This window comes from Heterocephalus glaber, unplaced genomic scaffold (assembly GCF_053883595.1).
Source record: "Heterocephalus glaber isolate CG9 unplaced genomic scaffold, H.glaber_assembly_v1.0 deba00000937, whole genome shotgun sequence".
In the NCBI taxonomy this organism is placed as follows: Eukaryota; Metazoa; Chordata; class Mammalia; order Rodentia; family Bathyergidae; genus Heterocephalus; species Heterocephalus glaber.
In genome coordinates this window covers 15,478,792-15,504,835 of record NW_028258173.1, presented here as the reverse complement: position 1 = coordinate 15,504,835, position 26,044 = coordinate 15,478,792, and the positions used below count along the sequence as shown (strand labels likewise).

Below are 26,044 nucleotides of genomic sequence, written 5' to 3'. Positions count from 1 at the left end.
CTGGAGGAGGGATCTTGGTGTGGAAGAAGCACAATCTTTGGGGTTGGACGTGTTGGAGTTTGAACCTAGGCTTCCTGAAACTCCGGGTGAGTTACTTAGATTCTCTGAGCCTCAGTTTTCTTATTTATAAAGTGGACACAATATCTATTTTTCAGATGTTGGGATTAAACTGAGTGAAACAACTTAACATTGGCATTAAAAAAAAAAAAAGTCAGCTCCTGACCCTCTAAAGCTACGTGTAGCAAGTCTGTGAGAAATTTGTTAAAAAATTTAAGGCTCAAGTTAACAAGCTAGTAATTGTATGTCTTTCTCTGGGCCCCTTAGCAAGAAAAGATGAAGACGAGCACCGTAATAGCATCTATTATTTCCTGGATATTTTTGGAGCTGAAGCTGAACAGTTGTACTTGGAGTCTGAATAAATAGAAGAAGTGGAAGAGACAATCACCGGGTCAAGTCTTACTACTCGAGGGGAAAAATATCACTTCCAACATCAGAGACACAGTGGTAGCTAGAAGAAATAAATTTAAATGAGGGTCAGTCTGAAGCAATGTAGGAGGAAAAAGTGCACAGATGTACATAATGATTAACACTAGTGGCTGGCAAGGAAAACATTGGTCTCAACTCTATGACGGTATCAGATTTCCAACAGAGAATGAAATTCAAAGCCACTAACCCTCCTCCTCCCAGGAGAGGAACAGGCCCTGTCTCGGGCTTACACTGCTATCCCCACTTCCCAAATGAAGTGTCAGTCAAATGGTTTATAGCACTAAAATGGTGTTAAAACTTGAACACCGTAAATGGAGTTTTCTTAGGCCAAGTTCCCTTACCTGGAATAGATAGTAGGTGTAACAAGATCCTTGGGGATTCAGGCCATTGGTCACTTCTGACTGGAGCTCCTCATCCCCAGTGGCCAATCAACTGTCACGGCATGAAAAGTGTTGGGAAGCTTTGCTCTGAGATCATTTCCCCAAGCCTGGTGCATTTACATAAATGCCTGGATCCCATCCTAGTGAGTCTGGTGTGGTTGGTCTGAGGCTGGGGCCAGGTATCTTCCTAAAAAAATCTTTTAACAAAAAGCTTCTCAGGTGATCCTGACCTGATGTGGAAACTGCTCTAAGGGCCAAAAAGTACTAGTGTTTTAATTTAATAAGACTAAAAATAGCAGGGGCAGATGCAGCTGGCCCAAGTTCTGAGCAACTTGTGGATTCATTGCCTGTTTCTTTGAAAGTTCAGGGGGAGATTCTCCATTAGATAAGGTTGAACAAGAGCATGATTACATGTGTTCATTCCTGGCTGACATTCTTGGGCATTTTGGCTCCTGCTTTCTTCTTTAAAAAAAATTTTTTTTTTTTGTACTGGGGATCAAACTTGGGACCTTGCGCTTTTGAAGCAGGCGCCGGAACCACTGAGCTAAATCCCCAGCCCCTTCTTTTAAATTCTTTTTTTTTTTTTTTGGTACTGGGGATCAAACTCAGGTCCTTGCACTTGCGAGGCAGGCGACGGAACCACTGGGCTAAAATCCCCGGCCCCTTTCTTTTAAATTCTTAAACATTATTATTATTAATTTATTTTTTGGTACCAAGGATCAAACTCATGACCTTGTGCTTGTGAGGCGGCCAGGGCACCACTGAGCTAAATCCCCAGCCCTTACTGTCTTTTTTTCCCCTAAAATGCACACCTTCCTAAGAAGGCTTGTGGCAGACAGTGACAGAATGCCAAGATGACCTTGGGCATTGCAGTGCTCGAGTGCTCCCTCCAACACGCCTTGAAATTAACTGCCATTGAAACAGTGTTAAGAGATGGGACCCTTAAGAAGTTATTAATGTCATTATCATGGGAATAGGTTAGTGATGGCAAGGGTGGTTTGTTATAAATTCAGCCTCTTCTTGCTCCTTCCTTTTGCATGGGCTCCTTGCATGTCTGCCATTGTATGATGCAGTGCGGAGCCCTCCCCAGATGCTCTTAGACTTCCCAGCCTCCAGAACCATGAGCAAAATGAACTTCTATTGTTTATAAATTACCCAGTCTCTAGTATTCTGTTATAGCAGCAGAAAATGGACTAAGCCGGGTGCCATCCTGGGAGCCTAGTGGCATAGACTGACCAAACTTGGCACAGCAGTGAGTGGAACTGCTAAGGCTTCTCAGAGGTGAAGTCACAGGGACACACCACTGGGAACTTAGGTTAAACAATAATGGAAAGAACAGCCATTCTTTCTAAGCTTCAACAGTACAATTTGGTTGGGCTTCTGAAGGATCTGCTGAGCCTGCAGAGAATTTTGAGACCCTGAGAACTGGAGCTGTTGGAATCGGCCACCTCCTGAAGGCACCCTGTTGCAACTGAGTCACTGTCCCTGCAACCTGTCTGTAGGTCTCAAAGACAGAGTCAAAACAGGAGAAAGAACACTTGTTAAAGGCTTAAAGGGCCAGGGGCCCTTTTACATGGCTTGCCTTTGCCCCCATTCCATCTCATTCTTCTGTGCCCCATTCTTTTGAAGGGAAGAAGGATTCAAGATGCAGAATGACAATGATGAAGCACAATGGCTGTGATCAGCTAGGAGCCCTCCCAGGGCCGGGACCCTCACCGTGGTGCACAGAGCATGGGCCGGGAGCCCTGATTCACAGGTTCTCAATGTTGTCTTTTGCACAGATCCCTTTACAATTGTTTGTCCCAAGGAATTTTGCTTGGATAAATTCTTCCCTCTCTGGCTATTCCTTCTGGGGCATAAGAGCCTTTGCCCCAAGGGTTCTTTCTTAGCTATTTGGGGCTGGAGAGTGGTTGGAACTGGACTGAGGACTTTACGTGCTAAGCACATGCTGAGCCATACCACCCTCTCCTGAGAGCTCTTACTATTGAGCCAATGACCCAATACCACAGCACCAATTCCATTCCTGGCAGAGACATAGAGTCTCTGGTTTTGATTAGTCATTTAGGAATTCATTTGCCTGGATTTTGTTTGACTTACTTGGTCTGGTATTGCCCTACCAAATCCAATTGGTAAGATTTGCAATTGAGGCTGTAGCCACTGGGTTCAGGGGGACCTCATTTGTGCCAATTATCATAGCAGTTTAAATCATTTTTTTTTTCCTTTGAGTAATTTTTTTGTAATTTTTTTTTTTTTTGGTACCAGGGATCGAACTCGGGTCCTTGTGCTTTCGAGGCAGGTGTTGGAACCACTGAGCTAAATTCCCAGCCTCATCTTTGAATAATTTTTTTAAAACCATTTTCTCTAGGATAGAGTTGGGCACTACCATTTTCCTAGTAGTCTCAATAAAAATGCTTTGCTCAAAATCTTGCAGTAGCTCTACATTATTAGACCAAAACAGAGGTAGTGGATTTAAAAACCAGCCTGAGGCAAGGTACTACAGCAGGATTTAGTGTCCTGGCTTCCTCTGATTTGGGAGGAGTGAGGCCTGAAAGTGAATAGCTATGTGATTCCTGAGAAGTGAGCTGTCAAGCCCTCCCCTCCTCTCCCCTCCTCTTTTCTCTTCTCGCCTTTCCTGGAGAGGTGTTGGGAATTGGACCCAGGGCCTCATACAGGCTAGGCAAGCTTTCTACCACTAAGCTATGTCCTCCTCAGCCTCCCAGTTGACCTTCTAAAAATGATGCGGCCCCACGGCTGGGTGTAGTGGTACCCGCCTGTAATCCCAGCACTTGGAAGTTGACACGGGAGGAGCACTGTGAGTTCAAGGTCAACCTGAACCACATATCGAGACCCTGTCTCAAAAAATAGCAGCAAAGCTGTTGAAAACTGGACTCTCACTTAATGCCCCTTTATCTCTAATGTTTTTATTGGCTACCAAAACATTGCATTACCACCATCAGGATGGACGAGGGGAATCTGTTCATGAAAGAGAGAAGCAAATGAGAGAGAAGAGCAGGCTGACAAACTCAGAGGTCCTAAACTTTGTGGTTTCCTGGAGCCTGGTCTCACCATCCCCATGAGGACCAATTTCTCTGGTCAGGTCACAAATAGTGACCTCTGCTTTGGAAGCCCTGTGTTACCCACCGAATAAAGCCCGAATTCCTTGACTTGCCATTCCAGGCTTTCCCCTTCTACTGACCTTTGGGTATGCCCGGGACTCCCTGCCCTGGCCCCATCTGCCACTGACTCTTTGATCTCACTCCTCCTCAAACTTTGGCTTGCTCCCATAAGACTGTGAGTCAAAGGCAATATGGCTGTTTCTCCAGGAGCCATTTGACCATCCACCTACTGACTCAACAATTCTAAATTCTGTAGGTTTAGAATTTACCAAAACATTAGAACAATACCCAGAAGATATCTATGATTGTTTTTTGTGGTACTGTAACAGCAAAAGAATGGACACACCTCAAATGTCCACCAAAAGGAGAATGATATGAACATGGAACATTCTACACCATGTAACTCCAGCTAGAGGTGTATGTCTGCTGCAGAAAGGTGATGAGCTTGCTGGGTGTGGTGGCATACGTGTGTAATCCCAGCATTTGGGAGGCCGAGGCAGGAGGACTGCCAGCCTGGGCTACATAGGGAGTTCCAGGTCAGCCAGAACTACATATCGAGATCCCGTCTCAAAACAAAAACAAAAACAAAACAAGAAAGATGGCGTGCTCACACTGTCAGCGAGACAATGCATGTTGTAAAGCAGTGTGCGTAGTGTAATCTGGTTTTATAAAAGGATGTGATGTATGCATTATGTTTAGATATGAACACCAACTTGAACCATAGCTCTCTCCGTAATGAGGGATCATAGGACATTTGCTCTCCTTCTTTTCTTGTGATATTGGGGTCCAATCCAGGGCCTCACACATGCGAAGCATGTGATGTACCACCAAACTGCATCCCAGGCCCTGACATTTGCTCTTTTGATGCTTTGTCTCTGTGTCATGTTGGATGTAAAAAATAAAGTGTCACGTATTATTTTTTTTTTAGCAAATAATAAGGGCAAGCCTTTTTTCTCAAAGGCCCAGGTCAGATTCCACCTGCCCTCTAACACCTGCCCTGACCCTTCCTGTTTCTAGATCTGTCTCCTTCTTGGACTCTTCTGCTGACAATCCTGGGATGAGCTTCACGAGAATAGATAACACCTTTAACATACACCCAGGGAGCACTGAGCCACATGCCCAGCCTCTTTCTATTTTATTTTGAGACAAGGTTTCACTAAATTGCCCAGGCTGTTCTTCAACTTCAGATCCTCCTGCCTCAGCTTTTTGAGTAGCTGGGATTACAGACATGGGGCACTGTGCCAGGTTATGAGCTTCTTAAAAGTGAGTAAGATCTTATTTTTCACTCTACCCCGGAAGTCTCCCACCCAGTGATTTGGATTGTGTCTTCTTGAAGGATGCTTCTGAAGATCAGACCAATGACAGCCTTGGTTCTCCAGCCTTCCTAGACAAGGGGACTGGACCCTGCTCAAAAGCACAGGCAGCCACTCAAATACCTCAGCCTCCTGCTAGGTCTGAGACCGCTTGCCTTTCAATGCTGTGATCCCAGCTAGATGTACAGGATGTCATCCAACTTGTAAAAGAGGCAAAGGGAGGGAAGAAAGAAAAAGAAAGCCGGTTTCCAGAGAGATTGCCTAGGCTTGCCCTGCACACAGGAAGGTGCTTGTAATGGTGCTGCAGGTATTACGCGGTGCTCCTTGGGGCGCCAGAAAGAAGGTCCCTTATGAAATGGCATCTGTGTTGTTGCTCTGGCTTCTGAGAAATCAGGTGAGGAAACCTGTGCTGAAAGATGTTCTCTTGCTCCCCATGTTACCTGGAGGATCGACCGCTTGGGCTCACCCCCTGAGGTGACCACCAAGTGCTTCCTTCTTGATTTTTCCCCTCTTTTCTGCAGTATTGGGGGTTGAGTCCTGGGCCTTGTGCGTGCAAGGGAAGTGTTCTACCATTGAGGTGCATCCCCCAGCCCTTTCTATATTTTATTTTGAGACAGAGTCCCTGGCTGGCCTTGAACTTGGAATCCTCCTGCCTCAGCCTCCCAAGTAGCTGGGATTACAGGTCTGTGCAACCATACCAGCTTCCCTCTTGGTTTCTTTTTGTTGTTGTTGTTGTTGGGGTTTTTTTGGTACTGGGGATCGAACTCAGGTCCTTGCGCTTTCTAGGCAGGCGGTGGAACCACTGAGCTAAATCCCTAGCTCCCTCTTGATTTCTTTTGGTACCGGGGATTGAACTCAGGTCCTTGTGCTTCCGCAGCAGGCAGTGAAACCACTAAGCTAAATCCCCAGCCCTCCCTCTTGATTTCTAATAGCATCAGCATTATCCAGCTCATGAAAATAGGAGGGCTCAGAGCGTTACGATGTAGCAGCTGCTGGAGACCCTTCCCCAGATATCTGTTCTTTGCAGTCTTTTTGCCCCTGGTTTTGGAGGCTGTCACTGGGGACCACTTAGGGGACACAGACTTCTCCTTTCCACCCCAAGGGCACAGTAAGTCCTTATCATTCCAGAGGCACCCAAGCTCCATAAGTTGGAACCCATCACAGCTGCGTTTCTCCAGAAAGAAGCAGATGGGCTGAGGGGAGGGGGAGGTAAATGACAATAATGACACAGCACACCGAACCTAACTTGGCCCCTCAGCATGAGGCAGCTGCACTGAATCTGGATCTTTGGAGGTAACTGAAAATCTTTACCGCCTCAACTGCCAAGATGCAGACCAAAATGAAAATATTTTTAATTGAAGTGTTGAGTGGTTTGGAGGAAGCACTTCTGAGCTGAAGGGTACAGCTAAAGATGGCAATATTTACTCATTTGGTGTCTCTGTTCCCTTTCTGGGGGCCTGAAGTACTTAGCAAACAGCATTTAATCCCTCAGCCTTGACAGTTATTGGGAAAGTTAGATGTATCTCTTTTGTTCTGTCTTCTCTGCCTCGAGAGAGACTCCAGCAGACATTTAGATCCGTGTGACCTGTGAACTGGCTGCCAAGGATCTCTTGGACCAGGAAGACTGTCACCTAGGACCTGGAGGCCGAGCTTAAGAGTCACTTAAGTTACCCAGACCAATGGGAAAGTTCCCAGGGGAAATCTCCCCTGCACTGTAAGACATTCAGTTATACCATTCAGGGGTCCATGCTTCTAGAATGGCCTTACGTTATCCTTCTTTGTTGCTAAATGAGTTAAAAATATTGATAAATTTCCCCATTAAAATTGGTATGCTGTATTTATCATTATGAAGTGGAGACTCTTACATCTTCCAAAATGATGGGAGAAGAGAATCTTTCTTATCTGCAACAAGAAGATCAAATTCAAAAGGCAGTAGAAGGGCTGGGGATTTAATTCAGTGGCACCAGGCCTGCCTTGCAAGTGCAAGGTCCTGAGTTCAATCCTCAGTACCAAAAAAAAAAAGTCAGTAGAAAGTAAGCCTTTGGAGGGCTGACTCCATCTTATCTTTGGACCCTTAGTAGCTAGCTCAGAACCTGGCACACAGCAAACACTGAATAAAATACTAACTAAAGACAATGGTTGAGGAGTCCTGCTCTTTCTAAGCGTTACAAAATTTCCATTCCTTGAATGTTTTAGTTCTGGGTTTCTTTTTCAGTACTGGAGACTGAACCCAGGGCATTCACACTGAGCTATACCTCCAGCCTTAAAATTTTTTTTTTTAAATTTTGAAACAGAGTCTTGCTAAGTTACTAAGTTTCCCAGGCTGTGCTCAAACTTGAAATCCTCCTGCCTTAGTCTCCCAGAGTGCTGAGATTTCAGACTTATATCACCATGCTTGGCTCTATAGCGACATTTCTTGATCTCAGCATAATTGATATTTGGGGCAGGGTAACTGCACTGTGGGATCTGTCCTAGGCATTGTTGGATATTTAGCAGCATTCCCAATCTCTACCTACTAGATGTCATAGCCCCAGTTGTGACAATAAAGACATCTCCAGGCATTGCCAGATGTTTCTGGAGGTGGGTCACAAAATTGTCCTCAGAAGTCTAGAGAATCCTCTGGATTTATCTAAATCAGTGGAGATCTTTAAAAAGTGTGTGTGTACACCCATACACACTCTACTTCTACACTGTCTCCACTAGGAATTACACTTCTTTTTCCTTTTTTCCCCTTTGTACTAGAAGAAGCTGTTAATTCCTGCACATGCCCAGTTTGGGTCCCTGGAAATGAGCTCACGGGCAGCACCTTAGAGGCCAATAATGATGCCATACTCCTTTGATCACCCCCAATCTTATCATGGAAGCCAAAGCTCATGAGCACAACTGCAGTGAGTAAGGGAATCAGAGCACTGGATTTGACTGTCAGCCAACACCAAAGTCCTTGAGTGAGATCCCTCCGAGCTTGATTTTGGAAGATTACCAGCGGAAACTAGTTCTATAGCTTGGATGTTGAGATTTGTTCTTGCACGCCCAAACTGCCAACTCAGTTTTACGGGAACAGTCCCTTTGCCTCCCTTCTGCAGGCATGCTCGGACTTATTGTGTAGAATGCCTAGGTCCTCCACTGGTATCTTCACCTTGCTAGAAATCTTGGCAGAAGCAAGAAGCCATGTATCAATGCATAGCAAGTGCAACCCACTCAGAGTTAGGCTGCATCCCCTCTGCCACTGTGGCGGTGCTGATGATGCCGCCAGGTGCTGATGATGCCGCCAGGTCACTTGTGCAAAGAGTTTTCGGACCCCGTGCGGACAGAGTCTAGGTGAGAGCGTTGACTAATGGAATGGTCTCTGCCCAAGAAATCACACTGCGTTCTTTTTTTTTTTTTTTTTAAACAATATGGTACTGCCCTGCGGGATCCTCCAATGATATGGGAAGAAAACCTGATGCCAAGAGACTCTTGGGAGCTGAAGCTCAGGCCCTTGATTTGGATAAGACCAAACAGCCCTGCCAAAAGGAAAACACGCAGTGTTTGGCTGGGTGGTCAGCTGATCCCGAGTCCCCAAAGTGTCCTCAGAAGCCCTGGTTAGTTGTGGCACCAGGGCTGTCAGGTGGAGGATAGCTGGTGGAAAATCCCCAGGTCTGGCCATCTTAATGAGGGAGGCCTTCTTGGCTGTGTGGCTTGGAGATTTCCAGGGAGAAGTGAGAGAAGAAAGGCCTTCTAGTTCTTCCTTTGGCTGGGTGGCAGTGTGTGTGTGACAGTCACTGGGCAGAGGAAAGTGCCCTGGTCTGGATTCATCAGCATCAAAAAATCTGGGAACAGGGCCGGGGATTTAGCTCAGTGGTTCCACCACCTGCCTCGCAAGTGCAAGGTCTGGAGCTTGATCCCCGGTACCAAAAAAAAAAAAAAAAAAAATCAGCATTTGGCTTTGTGCACAGAAAGTGTGTTGCTATCCGAGATGCTGACACAGTCAACATACAAGGACAGATTAGAAGAAACAGCTCACAAGGCAGGAAGCCTCGGACAGGAAAAAGGCAGGAAAAAACCAAAAGGAACTCTGATTCCCAGCTGCTAGCTTAATGGCAAGAAATTCATTTTCTTTGATAGAATGTGCACTGAAATTATTACTGCTTGAGGAAGAACAAAGCCCTGGCCTTCATTCATTCAGTCATTCAACAACTGTTGAGTGAGCACCTGCTCAGCCCTGGCGCTGGTGCTGTAGCAGGTGCTGAGGTACAAGAATAAAGAAGAAGTAGCCAGGCGTGGTGGTGCAGGACTGTAGTCCCAGCACTTGGGAGGCTGAGACAGGAGGATCCCCATGAGACTGAGGCCACATTGGGCTACACAGTGAGTTCAAGGCCGACCTGTACTACATAGTGAAACCTTGTCTCAAAAGAACCAAAAACAATACAACCATACACACACACAAAAAAGAATAAAGAAGATGGAGCTCTTGTCTTCATGGAGTTCATGCTATGATCATGAGCTAGCATGAGCTAGTGTGATCTTACATGACTTAGAAGACAGAGACCAGAGAGTGGCCTAGGGGAGCAATGTGCTCAGAAAAAGCTCACGAAGGGGAAGTCATGTTTGAGCTGAATGCTACAGGAGACCTAATGAGGGATTTTAAGCAGAGTGACAAGGTCAGATTTCATGTTAGAAGGAAACTCTTGTGGTGGAGAGGAGGGTGTTAATTATTTACAGTGTGCCAAGTAGAAATGTCCTTGGAAAGGTCTGCCATCTGAACTGGTTGCTTCTCTGATTCTCAGTCCCTGGCACGTTTGCAATAGACACAACAACCGAATCAGACAAGAAAACACACCCCTTTCCTTTTCGGTGAGTTTCGTCTGCAGTCTGGGATTCTGGGACTGAAATGATGGTGGGGTAGAGGCCACAAGAGAGTCCTCTCGCATTCTTTCCCTTCGATTTTACTGCAGGCTCCTGATTATGGCTGTCACTCTGTGACATAACTGGCAGGTCTCTGGAGGAAGAATTCTCTTGTGGCATTGGCCCACGGATCCTCTGGAAGCAGCATGTGACAGAGTGTGTGGACTGAGCCCGAGGTGGGCCTTTTCTTTCACATCTCTGAAGTTACCCTAAGTCCCCGGAACAGGCAGGGGTGGCTCTGAGCGTGACGGCTGGATCCCTGGATCCGTTCAATGGTGACCACCTCTTCCTCTACAGCAGTGTTCCCCAGCCTTGGCACTAGTCACAGCTGGGGCCAGACAATCATTGTCAAGGGCTGTCCTGTGCATTCCCGGATGTTGATCAGTGTCCCAGCCTCTACCCAGCAGATGACAGGAAGGAGCACCTCCCACTACCACCAAGTTGTAGCCATCAAAATTGTATGGGGAGAACTTGCTGCCAGTTGGGAACTGTTCTAGAGGACACTTTTCCATTGTGTCTATTTCCATTCTATTTCCATTCAGTTTTCCATTCTGTCTTAATGGCTCTCTTGGGATCATTCAGCCCAGTGGCCAACTCTTCCTCTTGAAGCTTGCATTCCTTGACACACCCTCCTTGTTTTCCTCTTTACTCCCTGGCCAGTTCTTTGTAGGCTCCTGATGCCTCTTCATTCCCTTTCTGGTCTCCTTTAAGGCCTGGCCCCATCATAGTTTATCCTTTCTCTCTCTCTTCCATTCCCAGGAAAACATCTTCTACTTGCTAGAGATGCAGATTTGTCTCCATCCCAGACTTCTCGCCTAAGCCCCAGACTCATTTCCCTTTGTTCTAGATGTATCACTGGCATTAAAAAAACAAACTACTTATCTTCCTCCAAAATCCACTCCTCATTTGCCCATTTCAGTAAATAGCACACCATTTCATCCCCGTTTATCCTGACCCCTTTGCTCTAGTCCCCACATCCAGTCCATGACCAACCACTGTCAATTATATCTTCAAAAGACATCTGAAAACTATCTGCTCTACTCTGTGTCTGCTGTTGCCTCTCCAGTTCAAGCCAATATATAACCAAAAGTACAAATTAATTCTAATGATGTTGGTGGCCTCCCGGCTTCCTCTCTGCCATGACAATCTTTGAAAAGCATACATCAAACCATATGATGGACCAGCTCCAATTTCCTCAAAGGCATTCTATTGCACTTGAATGAAAGTGCTTTAACACAGCCCCTTCCTCCACCGTGCCATCCTTGTGTTTATGCTACTGTAGTCGTGTTGGCCCTGTTTCCCACACATCACCAGAAGCCTCCTGTGCACACTGCATCCTATGCTGGGAAGGCAGTCTCCTGGCTTTTCTCATCCACAGGGCTCAGCATCTTGTACATTTTCCCCAGAACATCTCAGGGAGTCTCCCCTACAATACTCTTAAATTCACTTCCCCGATCTCAGTCTCTCCTTATATACTTCCGGCTTACACTGCTGACTTTTAACTCCATGTGTACCCATGGGATTGTTTCTTTACTGTTTGGCTCTCCTGCTAGATTGGAAGTGTCTTAAGAGAGGAAGCCTGAATGTCTCTTCCATTCATTGCTATCAGGATTAACCTCCTATGCGACATTTAGTGGGAACCCTAAATATTTATTGGTTGAATGACAATTCACCTCTCCTTTCCTAGGTGCAACTGCATCCAGGAAAGAAGATGAAATGATCCGGGGCGGGGGCCGTTATGTATGTATCCATCAGTAACTCTGTGAGGCATGGTGAGAGAGCTCCACAAATCTGTGATCTGTGTACATCCAAAGAAGCTCTCTAGTGGTGGTGTTTGAGAGCACAAAGCAATGAGTCATGTACTCCCTGACCTGTTGATTTCTTCATTAATATTCCTTATTTGCCCCAAGACTTTCCACTGAATCAGGAAGGTGTTCCCTGAGGATCACACTACAGCAGCCTGGGAGGAAGAGCTGAAATTAGTTCAGTTTTCTGCCAACACTGCCTTCCTGGAAGGCCCAGAGCAGCCAGGGAGACCAGGATGCCCTGGTGGTCATCAGCCCCTATGTCCAGAAGCTACAGGAGTGATGGGGAACAGCTTCACCTGCACATCCTCAAAGCCCCATGAAGTCCTGGTGGCCTTGGTATGAAACTGTACAAGTGTCTTCAGAGAGAAAGACAGGAGAAGGCCGATGGAGGCTTCTTTGATCCTTCTTGTCTGTAGCCCATAGTTATGTGGAGAGCATTTAACTTTGTTTTTCTTTTTTTTTGGTACTGGGGATCGAACTCGGGTCCTTGCGCTTGCGCAGCAGGCGGCAAAAGCACTGCACTAAATCCCGGCCCAACTTTGCTTTTCTTAAAATGCACAAGTGTGGTTGGCTGCAGAGTGTAGTATCAGGTGATGACATCAACATGCTCGGCCTTTGGGTCTGTGTGTGACACAGAGTGATGCTCATCGGCCTCTCCCTGGCCCATTAAGGGACAGCTACGGAAGAGCCAGAGCCTGTAATTAAGCAGCTGCACATCTACTTAAACTAGGTAAGACTTTTGTATATTCAAACAGATCTCAAAATGTGGAGGGGAAAAAAAAATCAGAACCGAGGTGGAGCCCAGTTTGTGTGCGAGCCAGTGGAATTCACTTTAACAGGTTTAATTATTACATCTTCAATCAGCCTTAAAGAATCTGAGAAGAGTTCCAAGGTCCATGTGTTACAGCTCAAGGACGAGTGTGGGGCACTGGTTCCAAGCATATTGTGATTGGCTGCATGTTGCTAAACAACAAAAATAGCCCTGCATCTGTTGTCATTGCAGGGCTGGTACGTTACTTACAAGTAGGTCACTCAAGTTCCACGAGCAGCCACTAATAAAATACTAACTGGATAGAGAGGGTGACTTTGCACTACCAGTAAAATAAAAAGAGAGCCAAGGCAAAGGGCAGCTTCTGGTAGGGTGGAAACCAGAGGGAAAGATATTCTTTGAAATACTGTAAATTCTCAGCCAGGAAGTAAAAAGAAGCCCTCATGAAGGCACTTGCTATTTTGGGAAAAGTTCTCACCCAACATGAGCCATCAAAGTTTGGCGGATTGATTTTTTTTTTTTTTTTTTGTAATGCTGGAGATCAAACCAGGGCCTTGCCCATGCAAGGCAAGCACTCTGCCACTGAGCAATCCCCAGCCTCTGCAGACTTTCTTTATGTTATATCCCAAAGATACAAATAAAATGCAGCTCCTGCCCTCACAGAACATGGTGCTGGGCTGCTGTTTTTCAGAGAAGCCAGTATGCTGGGTGGCTCAGCTCGGTGAATAGTGATGTTGTACAGAATGAGGGCAGAGTTAGGCAGACAGGGTGATTAAATGGACAGTAACTGGCAGGCAGGGCCAGAGATGGGATCGGAGGAGCAGGGAGTTCATTTTGAGACCCATATTAAAGAGACTAGCGAGATGTGAGACTAAGTTCAATCAGCACAATGACAGAAGGATCCCAGGATAGGAGGCACTTAATAAGTATCTGTTGAATGAATGAATGAATGAACGAATGAGTGACTCCAACATGTCACCCATCTACTGCTTACCTCAGATTCTTTGTAGTAGCGTTCTGGAATTTCATCACAGGCGATATCAATAAAGCAAACTTCTCTCTCTAAATCTTTGGCTTCACTGTCAAAAATCTGAAAGGAGAGAGCAACACATCAAAGGTTAGAGATGCCAGATGAAATCTCCAAGGTGCCCAGGGGTGGGTATAGCGGTGCCTGAGGCAGAATCACCTCCCATAGTGCTTCTTCACATGTCTCGGGGCCCTGGCTGGTGCTTTCAACCGCTGTGGATATGCAGGGACTGTGAAAGGCTTTTATTCATCACGTAGGTTTTGTCACATCACAAGCAGGTGTAGCATCCATCACGGCTTGGTGAGAGCAGAAGAAAAAGGGGCTGTTTTTAGAAGTTCCCAAGGGAGGAAATAAATCTCTTCCAAAAACCTCTTCTAAAACTGAAATCTGCTGATTTTTGGCAGCTAATCTAAACAGGGGGAGTAAAGAGGGTGGGAAGGGTCTGGTTAGATTTGAGACAAAAAAGCAGTGATATAGCTCAAGATTTAGAGAAGAATAATTGGGTTTATTAAAATGTATATATACACAAAGCTTTATGTATATATACACATCTTTATAAATAATGAGCATATACTTATTGAAAGAAATGTAGATGAGCAAAAAGAAAAAAAAACACCCACAATTCTACTGCCCAGGAAGAAACGTATGTATTTTCCTTGATCATTTAAGAGTGTGATTTCCTTGGTACATGAAGGGATAACAGGTGTAGCTTGGTAAGACACCAAGATGGCCTCATGCCAGCCTACTCTAAGTTTCACTGGATGAGAATGTCCATTAATTGTCACCCCCCAAAAAAACAAAAACAAAAAAAGAAGATAGTCACAATATAGAAATATAAATTTTAGTGGAAAGCTTAAGTCCCCCTTGTTTTTGCCATTGCCATGTTCTGGTCAAAAGGGGTGAGCATCCTTTGCAAGGACAGTAAAACCAATGAAGTTTGGAAACCACTGCATCCTTGGAGGAATCTTAGCTGCAAACCTCCCTCACTGCTGAGTTAGCTCCCGCAGAGAGTCGTAAGTTAACACTAATTACATCAGACTCCTCAGATGAGAATGGAATATTTTGGAAGAGCAGGATGGTTGACGCCTAAGAACACTGACTTGACTCAAATTTGGTGCCTATTAATAACACGCTCTCCTGCAAGACAGCACCTGAAGGGCTCTTTACCTGCCACACTCTTCTCAGTTTGCTTTGCAGATGGAAAATATTAGTCCTATCCAAATGGTTTCTGAGTGTATTTATGCAGGTAATTATCCCCCGACTCTACGGTTTGCTTTATTGCCTGTTTCCTTCTAAAATATCTGGACGCTCCATGGACAAATCTCTTCAGCTTTCCCCAAAGACATAGACTTCACAGTCTGACCTGAGGTGGCCAGTCCATTTCCCTCAAAGGCAGAGGAGGACTGGTTCTTAAATCAGCCTCAATTCCTCCCACTGCCACTTGAAGTCAAATGTTGGGACACTCCTAAAGTGTTTGGGAGGGACAGGTGGATTGCTTGGAAATGAAATAGACAAACAAGTTCAAGTGCGAGTGCAGAAATGAGTTGTGAGGTGAAATACTAGGCCTCAGAGTGTGTGAGTCAGTCAGTCTCGGTCTCTCTCTCTCCAAGTGTGAGCCTCGAGAAGAAAGGCACACGCCTCATTAAGGAGACAAGACAGAACACCTGGAGGGGAATGAGCTTCTGGAGAGTAAATTACAGAAGAAGTTAAGGAGGTTTGACATTTATTGGTAAAATCTATGGGATTCAAAGAAAGGGAAGTAAGCAGATGTTAAGGGAGCTATTGACAGGTCTCGTGGCTTTATCTAATTAATTTGAACCTCCCCCAGTACTGAAGATTAAACTCAGAGCCTCGTGTATGCTTAGCAAGCACTCTGTCACTGACCTACACACCCAGTCCTTTTTATTATTTTAAATTTTGAGACAGTCTCATTAAACTGCCCAGGTTGGTCTTGAACTCGCAATCTTCCTGCCTCAGCCTCTCAAGTAGCTGGGATTACAGGTGTATGCCACAACCGTTTTGATCACCCACTGTACCAGTTTTCCTACTATTGCCTCTCAGCCCCCCGCCCCCCTTCAGCCTCTGCCCTATTCAAAAGACTGCAGCCTGTAAGCCTTTCTCCTGTACATCCTGCGCCGCAGTAAGCCTTGTCAGTAGAGGGTGCTGGAGGGACACTGCAGGATCAGGAGGACGCCTCTTCCAGGTTCGGGTCTCCAGGCTGTGGAGTCCGTGGGTGGGGATATTCAGTGGAGCTGTGTCCCAGCTGTGAGCCTAGGGGGCAGCACTGCCCAGTGACCTTGCAGTCCCAGCTGGGGCCTGGAAGCCACTTCCGCATGTGCCCTGCTCCTCTGCACACTGTTCACCAGCTTCACCTGGCCTGCGCCCCAGAAGTTGTTCTGCTGCCTGGTGACTATGAACCAGCTCTAGTCATGGCAACCTGGCTCCCGCTCCACCCGTGCCTTCTCCAGTGATGGAACCCTGGCCACAGAGGGGAGCCCCTTCCAAGTTCGTCTGGCCCTGAATAAGCATCCAAGTGTTGCCCTAGGCTTTGAGGACTACAGAAATAGCGAGGGCTAAGGTTTTGCCTGTAAAAGTTACCATTTAGTAGGAAAGACAGACCAGCAGCTGTTATCAAAAAATGAGGGAGAATAAAATATGTGCTATAAAAGAATGAAAAGAAAAGGCCGTACATCTGGGGAGAGGAGCTATGAATTTTGACTCAACAATATTATGAGGATTATATTACTATTTCCAGTTTTCAGATGAGAAAACCAAGGCTTAATGAGCAGAGAGCCTCACGGAGTTCAGAGTCCATCAGTGAGAGGCTGGGTTGGTGAGCAAGCCTCCAGGCTCTACAACTAGGCTCCTCCTGGAATAAAAGTCTGCCTCACGGGTTGGGGATTTAGCTCAGTGATTTCTCTGCCTGCCTCACAAGCACAAGGTTCCGAGTTCGATCCCTGGTACAAAAAAAAATAAAATAAAATAAATATCAGCCAAAAGTGCCTCCTGCTTCTTTCTAGGAAGATGAAATCAGAATCTGGTTCTCCTCCTTTCTTATAAAATGTATGTCTTTGGGCTGGAGATGTAGGTCAGTGGCACCACGCTTGCCTTGCAAGCACAAGGTCCTCAGTACCAGGGGGGAAAATGTATGTCTTTGGAAGCCATTTCTGAGAATGACCCTAGGACTTAGGGTTCTTCTGCTCCTCTGTCAAATAGCTAAGGCTGCAGAAGATTCTGCTACCACTTACAGCTGTCTCCTTCATGAACACAATGTTTAACTTGTGGCAAAGTATGTAAAAGGCCATGCATGGGGAAGTTTGCATTACTTCAATGCAAACATTTCAGGGTAGGATTTCCACCACCTGAACAAAGCCTCAACAATCTCTTTGAAGGCTGGGCATGGTGGCATCCACATGATCCCAGCACTCAGGAGGCTGAGGCAGGAGGATTGCTGTGAGTTTGAGGCCAGCCTGGGCTCCATAGTGAGTTCAAGGCCAGCTTGAACTACATAGTGAGACCTTGTCTCAAAACATAAAAAAATCACTTTGAGCACCTCAACATGCTCTTTAGGCACAAGATGGCAAAGAATCCAAACTCCCAGTAAATAATCTCCAGTGATTTGAGATTTTAGGTGATACTTGTAAGGGGTGGCTGAATAATAACAGAAGGCATGAGTTTTGGGTTCCCGTACAGGAATCTGCAGCAGATATCTTGCTTACTGGTTGATCTTTGTTTCCTTTCATAAGTCTGAATTCTATTTGCTTGGTCTAAGCACTCTAATTTCTCATAACTCCCAATACAGGACTCAACATAGAGTGGAAATCTCTTCCCATGGGCTTATGGGTCCTAATGTTGGGAGTCAGGAGAGCTAAGGCTTGAATTCACTTATCTTCTCTGGGTAACTTTGGGCAAGTCTCTACATCATTTTTGACCCTTCTAAAATAGAAAGCTTAGTCTAGAAGGATAGAGTCCAGGGAACCTGTGAAAGATCCTAGAACATACAAATTTGGGGAGGTGTGTTTTTCTGGAGGGCAGATTCAGCCACTTTTGTCTGATTATGAGATCTATGTCCCTAAAGCTATGCACCTTCACTGCCTTGTGTGCTTTGCAGAGAGAATTTGTTTCCTTCTGAGATGGGACTTGGATCTGGGAGCTCATTGGAGAGCTTTTCCTATATCACTTGTAGTAATGGTCTATCTAGTCTCTGTAAATTTGTCATAGGTATTGTATTAGTCTGTCTTTGTTACTATAACAAAATACCCAAGGCAGGCTGACCACAAAGACAAGAAGGTTGTTTTGCTCATAGATTTGGAGGTTCAAGGGCCTTAGATGGGTATCAGCTTGACTCTAGTGAGGCTTTTATAATAGAAGACAGGAGTACATGTAGAAGGATCACATCACCAATTAGGAAGCGAGGGAGAGAGAGAGAGAGAGAGAGAGAGAGAGAGAGAGATTGAGAAAGACAGACACAGAGAGAGAAAGACAGGCAGTCTTGGGTCCTACAATCCCTTTGGGGACATGACCCCATTCAACTCCCTCTCTCAACACTGCCACCCTTGGGGACAAAGCTTCCAACATATGAACTCTTTAGGGACACACTGAATCCGTAACTAACCCATGGCAGACACTCAGGGGAGAATGTGTTTGTCCTCTTCCCTTCTGTATCTCCCCACGGATCATCTACGGTAAATTTCGGTGCCAGTCCGACTCCCCTGACCTCCTCCCCACACTGGGAAATAAGAAGACAAATTCTCTTTAATATGAACTGAGTGATGGTAAAATGAGAAGACAAGTCTTCGGAAGAAATATTATCTTATGGATTGCAAAATAAAAATGGAGCAATTTCCCCTTTTTGTAAAGCATTATGAACAATAAATACCAAGCGTCTTAAAAATCTTCATATATTTTGACATAGCAAGTTTATGCTTTGAGAATTTATCTTAAGGAAAGAATCTTAAAGGGAAAGCTTTATGCACAAAGATTTTTATTGGAACTTTATTGTAATGGCAAGAAAAAATATAGAGGAGAAAATAAAGTTTAAATATCTCACAATGGGAGACTGGCCAAAGAAATTAGTATAAATCCATTTGATGAACTATGATGTGACATGCAGTCATAACTAAGCAGGGAGAAGTATATTGCTAGACAAGGAATAGAACATTCTAGATTTCTTCTGGAACAAGGGAAGGTTTCTAGATTTCATGATCTCTCTTGTTTTGTTTCTAGATATCTTTCAAGATTCTGTGGCTTTTCTTCTTTATAGTCCATTTACTTGGGATGATTTTTACAAATCAGTTGACAAACTTGGTAATCTTGGATTCTGCAGCCCCTTTCTTTAAAATAATACTTTTTATGGTCTAAGATCTAAGCTTAGATGAGAACTCTTTGTACTTTAAAATAGTTTCCCTGTACGTATAAAAGTGTTATACAAAATAAAATCTACTATTTTTTTTAATTGGGGGGGGACTGATCCAAGCTTACAGTTGTGCAGATTTGTATCTTTCTGCCAAATGCCAAAGCTGCTTGAGGATGCAAGGGAGAAGTGGTTGATTAGTAGAGATTCTGAGAGAAAAAAAACAAAATCTACCAGTCATCTTGTTTTATGCTTTGGATATGATTAACAGGACAAAGAGGCTTAACTAAGCTGTTGTTCTTCTCTACTATAAGTTTTTTTTTTTCCAGCATTTGAGAAGCAATTACCTAAGACATACCAAGAAAGAACAAGGTCAGCAAGAAAGAACACTGGAAAAAAAGAAAGAACACTGGAAGCAGAATTATTGCTTCAACAATGCTTTCATCCAATGGCTGTCATCAAAACCTCAAAACACAAAAAATGCTGGCAAGGTTACTGGGGAAAAGGAACCTTTCTACTTGGTGGGTGAGAATGTAAACTACTATGGAAATCGGTATGGAGACACCTCAACAATCTAAAAATATAAATTCCCTGTGACCCAGCTATACACCTGGGTATCTTCCCAGAAGAGTTAAATACCTCATATTACAGTGATATAAGCACACCCATGTTTATAGCAGCACAACTCATAATAGCTAAATCTAGGAAGTGGCCTATATGTCTATCAACAGATGAATAGATAAAGAAAATGAGTTATTTATACACACTAGATAACTACTCAGTCACAAAAGAGGATAAATTTGAGTTATTTGCAGGAAAATGAGTGCACCTTGAGACTATAATGTTAAGTGAAATAAATCAGACATAGAAGGCAAGTATCACATGGTTTCTCTTACGTGAGAAAACCAATGTATAAATAAAGAGCAAAATAAAGGATAGATAATAGGAAATAGTGATGTAGACCTTTTGCAGATGGGAAGGGGATCTGGGATGGAGGGAGAGGGAAGGGGAAGTAAAAAGGACCAAGATGAGATTGGATATGTGTATGTCCCAGCTCCCCATGATGAATGTATTCATTATGGGTTGTAAAAATATACTCAAAAATAATAAAAGAAAAAATCCCAATGCTTTCATTTGAATGCTCTGGATTTGCACAGTGGCCACTGGTTTGGTGGACGGGGCGGGATTCTAGTCATGGGCTAGTACTTTAGACACATGGGGCTAGAGCTCTTTCATGGTTTATTGATTATCACCTAACAGCCACATATACAGGAGGGAAGAGCCTGAAGAGCATTTAGAGACATGGGAAATATGCATGCTCCAGGATCCAACCTAATATTTCAGCTTGTTTTCCGCTTGGCCATTAAGCTTGGATGAACAGAATGGTCTTCCTTGGCTTCTTCAAAAACATTTTCTGCCTCTTTTCTGTTTTCCACTTTCCAGAATACAGTTGGGTAACTACCACCTATTTTGAAGTTAGAAATACTTGAGCACATTGCTCTGAATAAAGGGAAAGGCTGGGAGCACAGCAGTGGATGAATTTGTAAATTTTTATTAAGCTCCTACTATGTGTTCAACACTGTGCCTCTTAAATGTGTAAGAAAGTCCACGCTCAAAGGGGCCTAGGATTTCATAGAGACTAGATTTAATCAACAACATCATACAATATATAATCTGTATATATTTTTGGGGGCGGCGGCACTGGGGATTGAACTCGGAACCTTGCACTTGTGAGGCAGGCGGTGGAACCACTGAGCTAAATCCCCGGCCCTATAATCTATATGTTAAAGCATTCATCCCTTGGTTCCTCAGAGATTAGTTCTAGGACCCCTTTTGGAGAGCAAAATCCATGGATGCTGTAGTAGTATTTGGTATAGTATTTGCATCCTCCTGTGTCCTTTAAATCACCTCTAGACTGTTTATAATACCTAATACAATGTGAATGCTACGTAAAGAATTGTTATACTGTACTGCTAGGGAATAATGACAAGAAACAAGTCTGTACATGTTCTGAACAGGTGTAATAGTTTTCTGAATATTTTCCATCTACAGTTGGTTGCCTCAGAAGATGCAGGACTTATGAATACAGAGAGCCAACTCTATCAAATTCTAAAAGGTGTGCTTCATAAATGAGTCCCCTGGTCCAAATTCAGTGAGAAGGGAAATCAACACAGGTCCAAGGGGACCTGGCCCAGGATTCTTTTGGGAGCAGGAGGAGTGATTCAAGAGACTGGCCATTTGGTGTCCAGAGGAAAGAGGAGTCCCACTGAACAATCTACTGCACAGCATGGACAGGAGATGCCAAGGGCCGGGTCCTAACTTACAGCTGGGTGTCCAGAGAACCGACTGGTGGCACTGGGGGGCCTGGGGGCAGGAAGTGGCCCCAGAACCAATCTTGATCTGACCTTGGTCTTGGAGTGGAATTAGAGCCCCATCTGGCAATACAGTGGGAGGTGAACTGCTTTTATTTAATCCTCATCAAATGTTCTACTCACACAGGCTTTAGAGGTATTAAGGCTGAATGAGGAAACTCATCCCTGGGCTTGGGGAGGATTGACTCAGAGGCTGGGTAAATGGCAGGGCCTCCCTGGAGGATGGGCCCAGTGGACAGCGTCATTAGGCCCTTGGCACAGAAGGGAAAATGCGTTTTTCCAACGCCAGCAGGGAGTGACAAAGCAAACCAAAGGCCAGGGTTTCAAGCTGTGAGTTTTTAAGAAAATCCCACCCAGAGGTGGTATGCACCAGCTGCAGGGGGCTGGTGGCTCATGGGGCCCACCGTAGCTCAGTGGGACCACTATGCTTTTGGGTTTTCCAGACACGGTCCCGGTCCAACATTGACAGCTCAATTGCCTTCCAGGGTATTGGTTTGAGGATTCTGTTTGTTCGTTTTTAAAAATTTTTGTTTTGTCTTAAAAAATTTTTGTTTTGTTTTGTGGTGTTGAGGATGGCAACCAGGGCCTTTCACATGGTAAGCAAGCACTCTACCACCTCGCAGACACAGTTTTAAAAAAAAAAGCCTTTAAATTGACACATAATAATTATACATAGTTGCACAAGCGCAAGGACCTGAGTTCGATCCCCGGTACCAAAAATAAAAAAATAATAATTATACATATTTATGGGACACAATATTACATTAATGTAATATTTCAATGTATATATACAGTGTGTAATGGCCAGATTAGGGTAATTGGCATATTCAAATAACCTCAAATATTCATTATTTCCTTGTTTTGGGACTATTTAAAATTCTCTCTACTAGCTATTTTGAAGATCCCAATAATTGGCATCCATCATAGTTATTCTATTATGCTATAGAACACGATATGTTTTTCCTCATATTCAACTCAGGGTTTGATTTTTCCTTCTTTCCTTCATTCCTTTTCGTCTTTGTGGTGCTGGGGATCAAACCCAGGTTTTTATACGTGCTAAACATAGGTTCTGACACTGTACACCTGCAGCCTAAGGTTTTTATTTTAAAGGGCTCCAAATAGACCTTGGGAGGAAAGAACTTTGAATGAGTCTTCTCTCCACAAGGCTGTCTTCGAGGCTAGGTTACTTTCCTGGCTGTTGTCCGTATGGGACCCAGGAATGAGGCAGACAGTGAGAGGATGAGGTAATGCTCTCAGGGGTGTGGGATGATCAAGTGAGGACATCCCTGAGGGTGAGAGGCCAGCAGTACTGTGATCCACCAGGTGGAATGGTGCCAGGACCCAACAAGCCCACAGTGTAGTGGGGCAGTGGGGAGGGTCTGTTCAGAGAGGAGGAGGGGCAGGGAGGGGACCTCCTGGAGGAAGGCTGGAGCCCTGGCGGTGGGCAACAGCAGAGATCAGAGAGAAAATGGCTGCAGGAGTGAGGGGCTGCCCTGAGCATGGTCTGTGGGGTTCTGCATGTACTCCTAATAAGCAGGAAGGCGGCACATACTTGGAGATGGCAGTAGAGTGAGGAAGCTAATGGGGGTCCCTGGAGGCCAAGATACAGGAGAAATAAAGAACTCCAACACCCTGAGTCACCTGGAGGGAGCAGACTCAAAATTAGGGTACTCATGGGCCGGGGATTTAGCTCAGTGGTTTCGCAGCCTGCTGCACAAGCGCAAGGACCAGAGTTTGATCCCTGGTACCAAAAAAAAAGAAATGTCGGGCACGAGGATTTAGCTCAGTGGCACAGCACCTGCCTCACAAGCGCAAGGTCCTGAGTTCAATCCCCGGTACCAAAAAAAAAAAAAAAGTCTATAAAATTAGGGTACTCGTGATGCCAGGAAAAGAGGTTTGCCTGATTCTTACACTGGTAACTGAATAATGTGTTTGTTTGTACCCCAAAAGAAAACTGGGGACTCAACCATGGAGTGCTGAGCTACATTCCCAGGCCCGCACTTTTTTTTGGTACTGGGGATTGAACTCAGGACCTTGTGCTTACGAGGTAGGCGCAGTGCCACTGAGCTAAATCCCCGGCCCCTCCCAGCCCTTTTGAAAGCAATTTTTAAAACATTTTGAAACAGGGTCTTTCTTGCAAAGTTGCTCACTCTAGTCCTGAATTTGCAATCCTCCTGCCTCAGTCTCATGAGTAGCTGGGATCACAGCTATCAGTTTAGACTTACTAAGCTTCCAAAGAGAACTCTGTCAAGAAAGATTACATGATTGGAGGTTGGGGAAAGCTGGCACTGATTGAACACTCAGAAACAAGTAGAGGATCTTCACATTGTTCAGCCTGGCCCTCTTCTGCATGAAACCACACGGAAGGCACACCCTTCAGAGGTTCTGGGTTTTTTTCATTTTAAAAAAAATGTTTCTCAGGAACTAGATATTTTTAACTTGAGAAATATAGTCAAGCTGGGTGTGGTGGTACACGAGGCCAGCCTGGGCAACTTAGTAAGACCCTGTTTCAAAATAAAAAGAAAAAGGGCTGATGATGTAGCTCAACACTCTCTGAATTCAATGCCCAGTACCACTACCAAAAAACAAACCAAACCAAACCCAACAAATAAACAACAACAACAGAACAGTCAAGTACAAGGGAGAAATTAGCAACTAACCATAAAGTTTATACATTATAACCCTCCAACCCTTCAAGAACGAGAGGTAAAGTTTTAAAAATCAATTTTATATAAAATCTGGTGCCATCATGTCATTCACAAAATACAAACAAGATCTTAAGTAAGACATGGTGATTTTTGTTTTTTATTTTAGACTCCCTGCCCCAGAAACAATATTTTGAAGGTACAGAACAGTTCTATCCAAGAAACTCACAGTTGTACACTCCTCCTACCCTAACTCCTAGCAACCATTGATCTGGTCTCCTACCTATGGTTTTGTCCTTTCAAGAATCTCAGATGGGGCGGGGTGGGGGGGCCTAGGATTTTACTCAGTGGTTCCGCCGCCTGCCTTGCAAGCGCAAGGTCCCAAGTTCGATCCCAGGTACCAAAAACAAAACAAAACAAACAAGGAAAGGATGTAGCTCAATGATAGGAGCACTTGCCTAGCATGCAGGAAATCCTGGATTGCATGCAGTAACAGAGGAAGGAAGAGGAGGAAGAACAGGAGGAGGGGGAGGAAGAAGGAGGAGGAGGAGAAGATGATGAAAAGGAGAAAAAGAGGAGCAGGAGGAAGAAGATGATGAAGAGGAAGAAGGAGGAGGAGGAAAAAAATAGAATCACACAGAGTATATCCTTTTGAGATAGGCTCTTCTTGGTACAACACCTTCAAGATCCATAAAACTTTCAAGATCCATTCTGTTGTTGTGCATCTCAAAGTTTGTTCCTCTTTAGTGCTAAGTGATATTCCATCATGCGAATGTACAACAGTTTGTTTATCCATGTATCTGTTTCCAGTTTGGGACAACTATGAACAGAGCTGCTGAAAGCATTTGTGGACAGGTTTTGTTTTGTTTTGTTTTTTTGTATTGGGGATCAAACTTGGGACCTTGCACTTGCGAGGCAGGTGGTAGAACCACTGAGCTAAATCCCTGGCCCAGGACAGGTTTTCATACGATCTCCAGTTTTCATTTTTCTAGAGGTGAAACTCAGGAGTGGGCTTTCTGGGTTACATGGTGTATGTTGAGTCTTCCTCAAATGCAGAGAGAACCATTCTTTGGTAGTAGGTTGAACAGTGTCCCTTTCCCAACTTAGGTCTATCAGCAGCCTCAAAAGTGACTTTGTTTGGAAAGAAGGTCTTTGCAGATGTAATTAGTTAAGGATCTTGCAATAAAGGCATCCTGAATGGAGGGTCGCCCCTCAATGTGATGACGGGTGTCTTTAAGGAAGGGGAAAGGGTACTGAAGACAGGACAGTTCGCACAGGGAGAAGAGCATGGTGTAGAGACAGGGGAGAGGGTGGAGTGCTGCAGCCACGAGCCAAGGAATTGCTGCTCTCACCAGAAGCAAATAAGGAGCCTTCCCTAGGGCTTTTTGGAGGTGTCACGGCCCTGCTGATGCTCTGAGTTCCACTTTTAGCCCCCAGAGCTGCAGAAAACACATTTCTATTGTTTTGACCTCCTGATGGGTGAGGTCTGTTATGGCAGCCTAGGAAACCAGCTCAACCCTCCACTCCTGGGGACCCCTTTCTTCCTTCTCCATGCTCTGCTGAAAGGCTGGCCTTCCCCGGGCCTCACTGTGCTAAGCATTCACCCGCCGGGGCCACTTTTGTTCTCTGCTGTTAACTGTGTGCAGGCAGGAGAAAGGGCTGGAAAACTAAAAAGAACACAGGAAATGTGGCTTCGAGACAGGCCAATGGGAGTCACGTGTCCTTTCCCTGTCTCCACTGCCCCAAAGCCTGTGGAAAATTCAAAACCACAGACGGAAAACTGGCGACCAAAAAACATCTGAGAGACAGAAGGACAGGAATAATTTAGAGCACTCGCGCACGGGTAAGGTTCAAAATAAAAAGCTACTGACAAACGCACCTGGGGAGGATG

General features: G+C 44.9%; 1 protein-coding gene and 1 long non-coding RNA gene across 2 annotated transcripts in view; one reads left to right on the top strand and one right to left on the bottom strand.

Moving 5' to 3' along the window:
- The window catches only part of LOC110346823 (uncharacterized), a 78,928-nt gene extending 65,172 nt beyond the window's left edge, over positions 1–13,756 (top strand). The window contains exons 4-6 of the long non-coding RNA XR_015450156.1: positions 325–10,128; positions 10,230–10,355; positions 11,867–13,756. This is a non-coding gene — a long non-coding RNA (uncharacterized LOC110346823). The remainder of the gene's footprint in view (positions 1–324; positions 10,129–10,229; positions 10,356–11,866) is intronic.
- Pitpnc1 (phosphatidylinositol transfer protein cytoplasmic 1) overlaps positions 1–26,044 on the bottom strand; it is a 273,815-nt gene that overhangs the window by 38,290 nt on the left and 209,481 nt on the right. Inside the window, exon 6 of the mRNA XM_087208224.1 lies at positions 13,751–13,846. Within this exon, the coding sequence (XP_087064350.1) occupies positions 13,751–13,846 (96 nt within the window). The remainder of the gene's footprint in view (positions 1–13,750; positions 13,847–26,044) is intronic.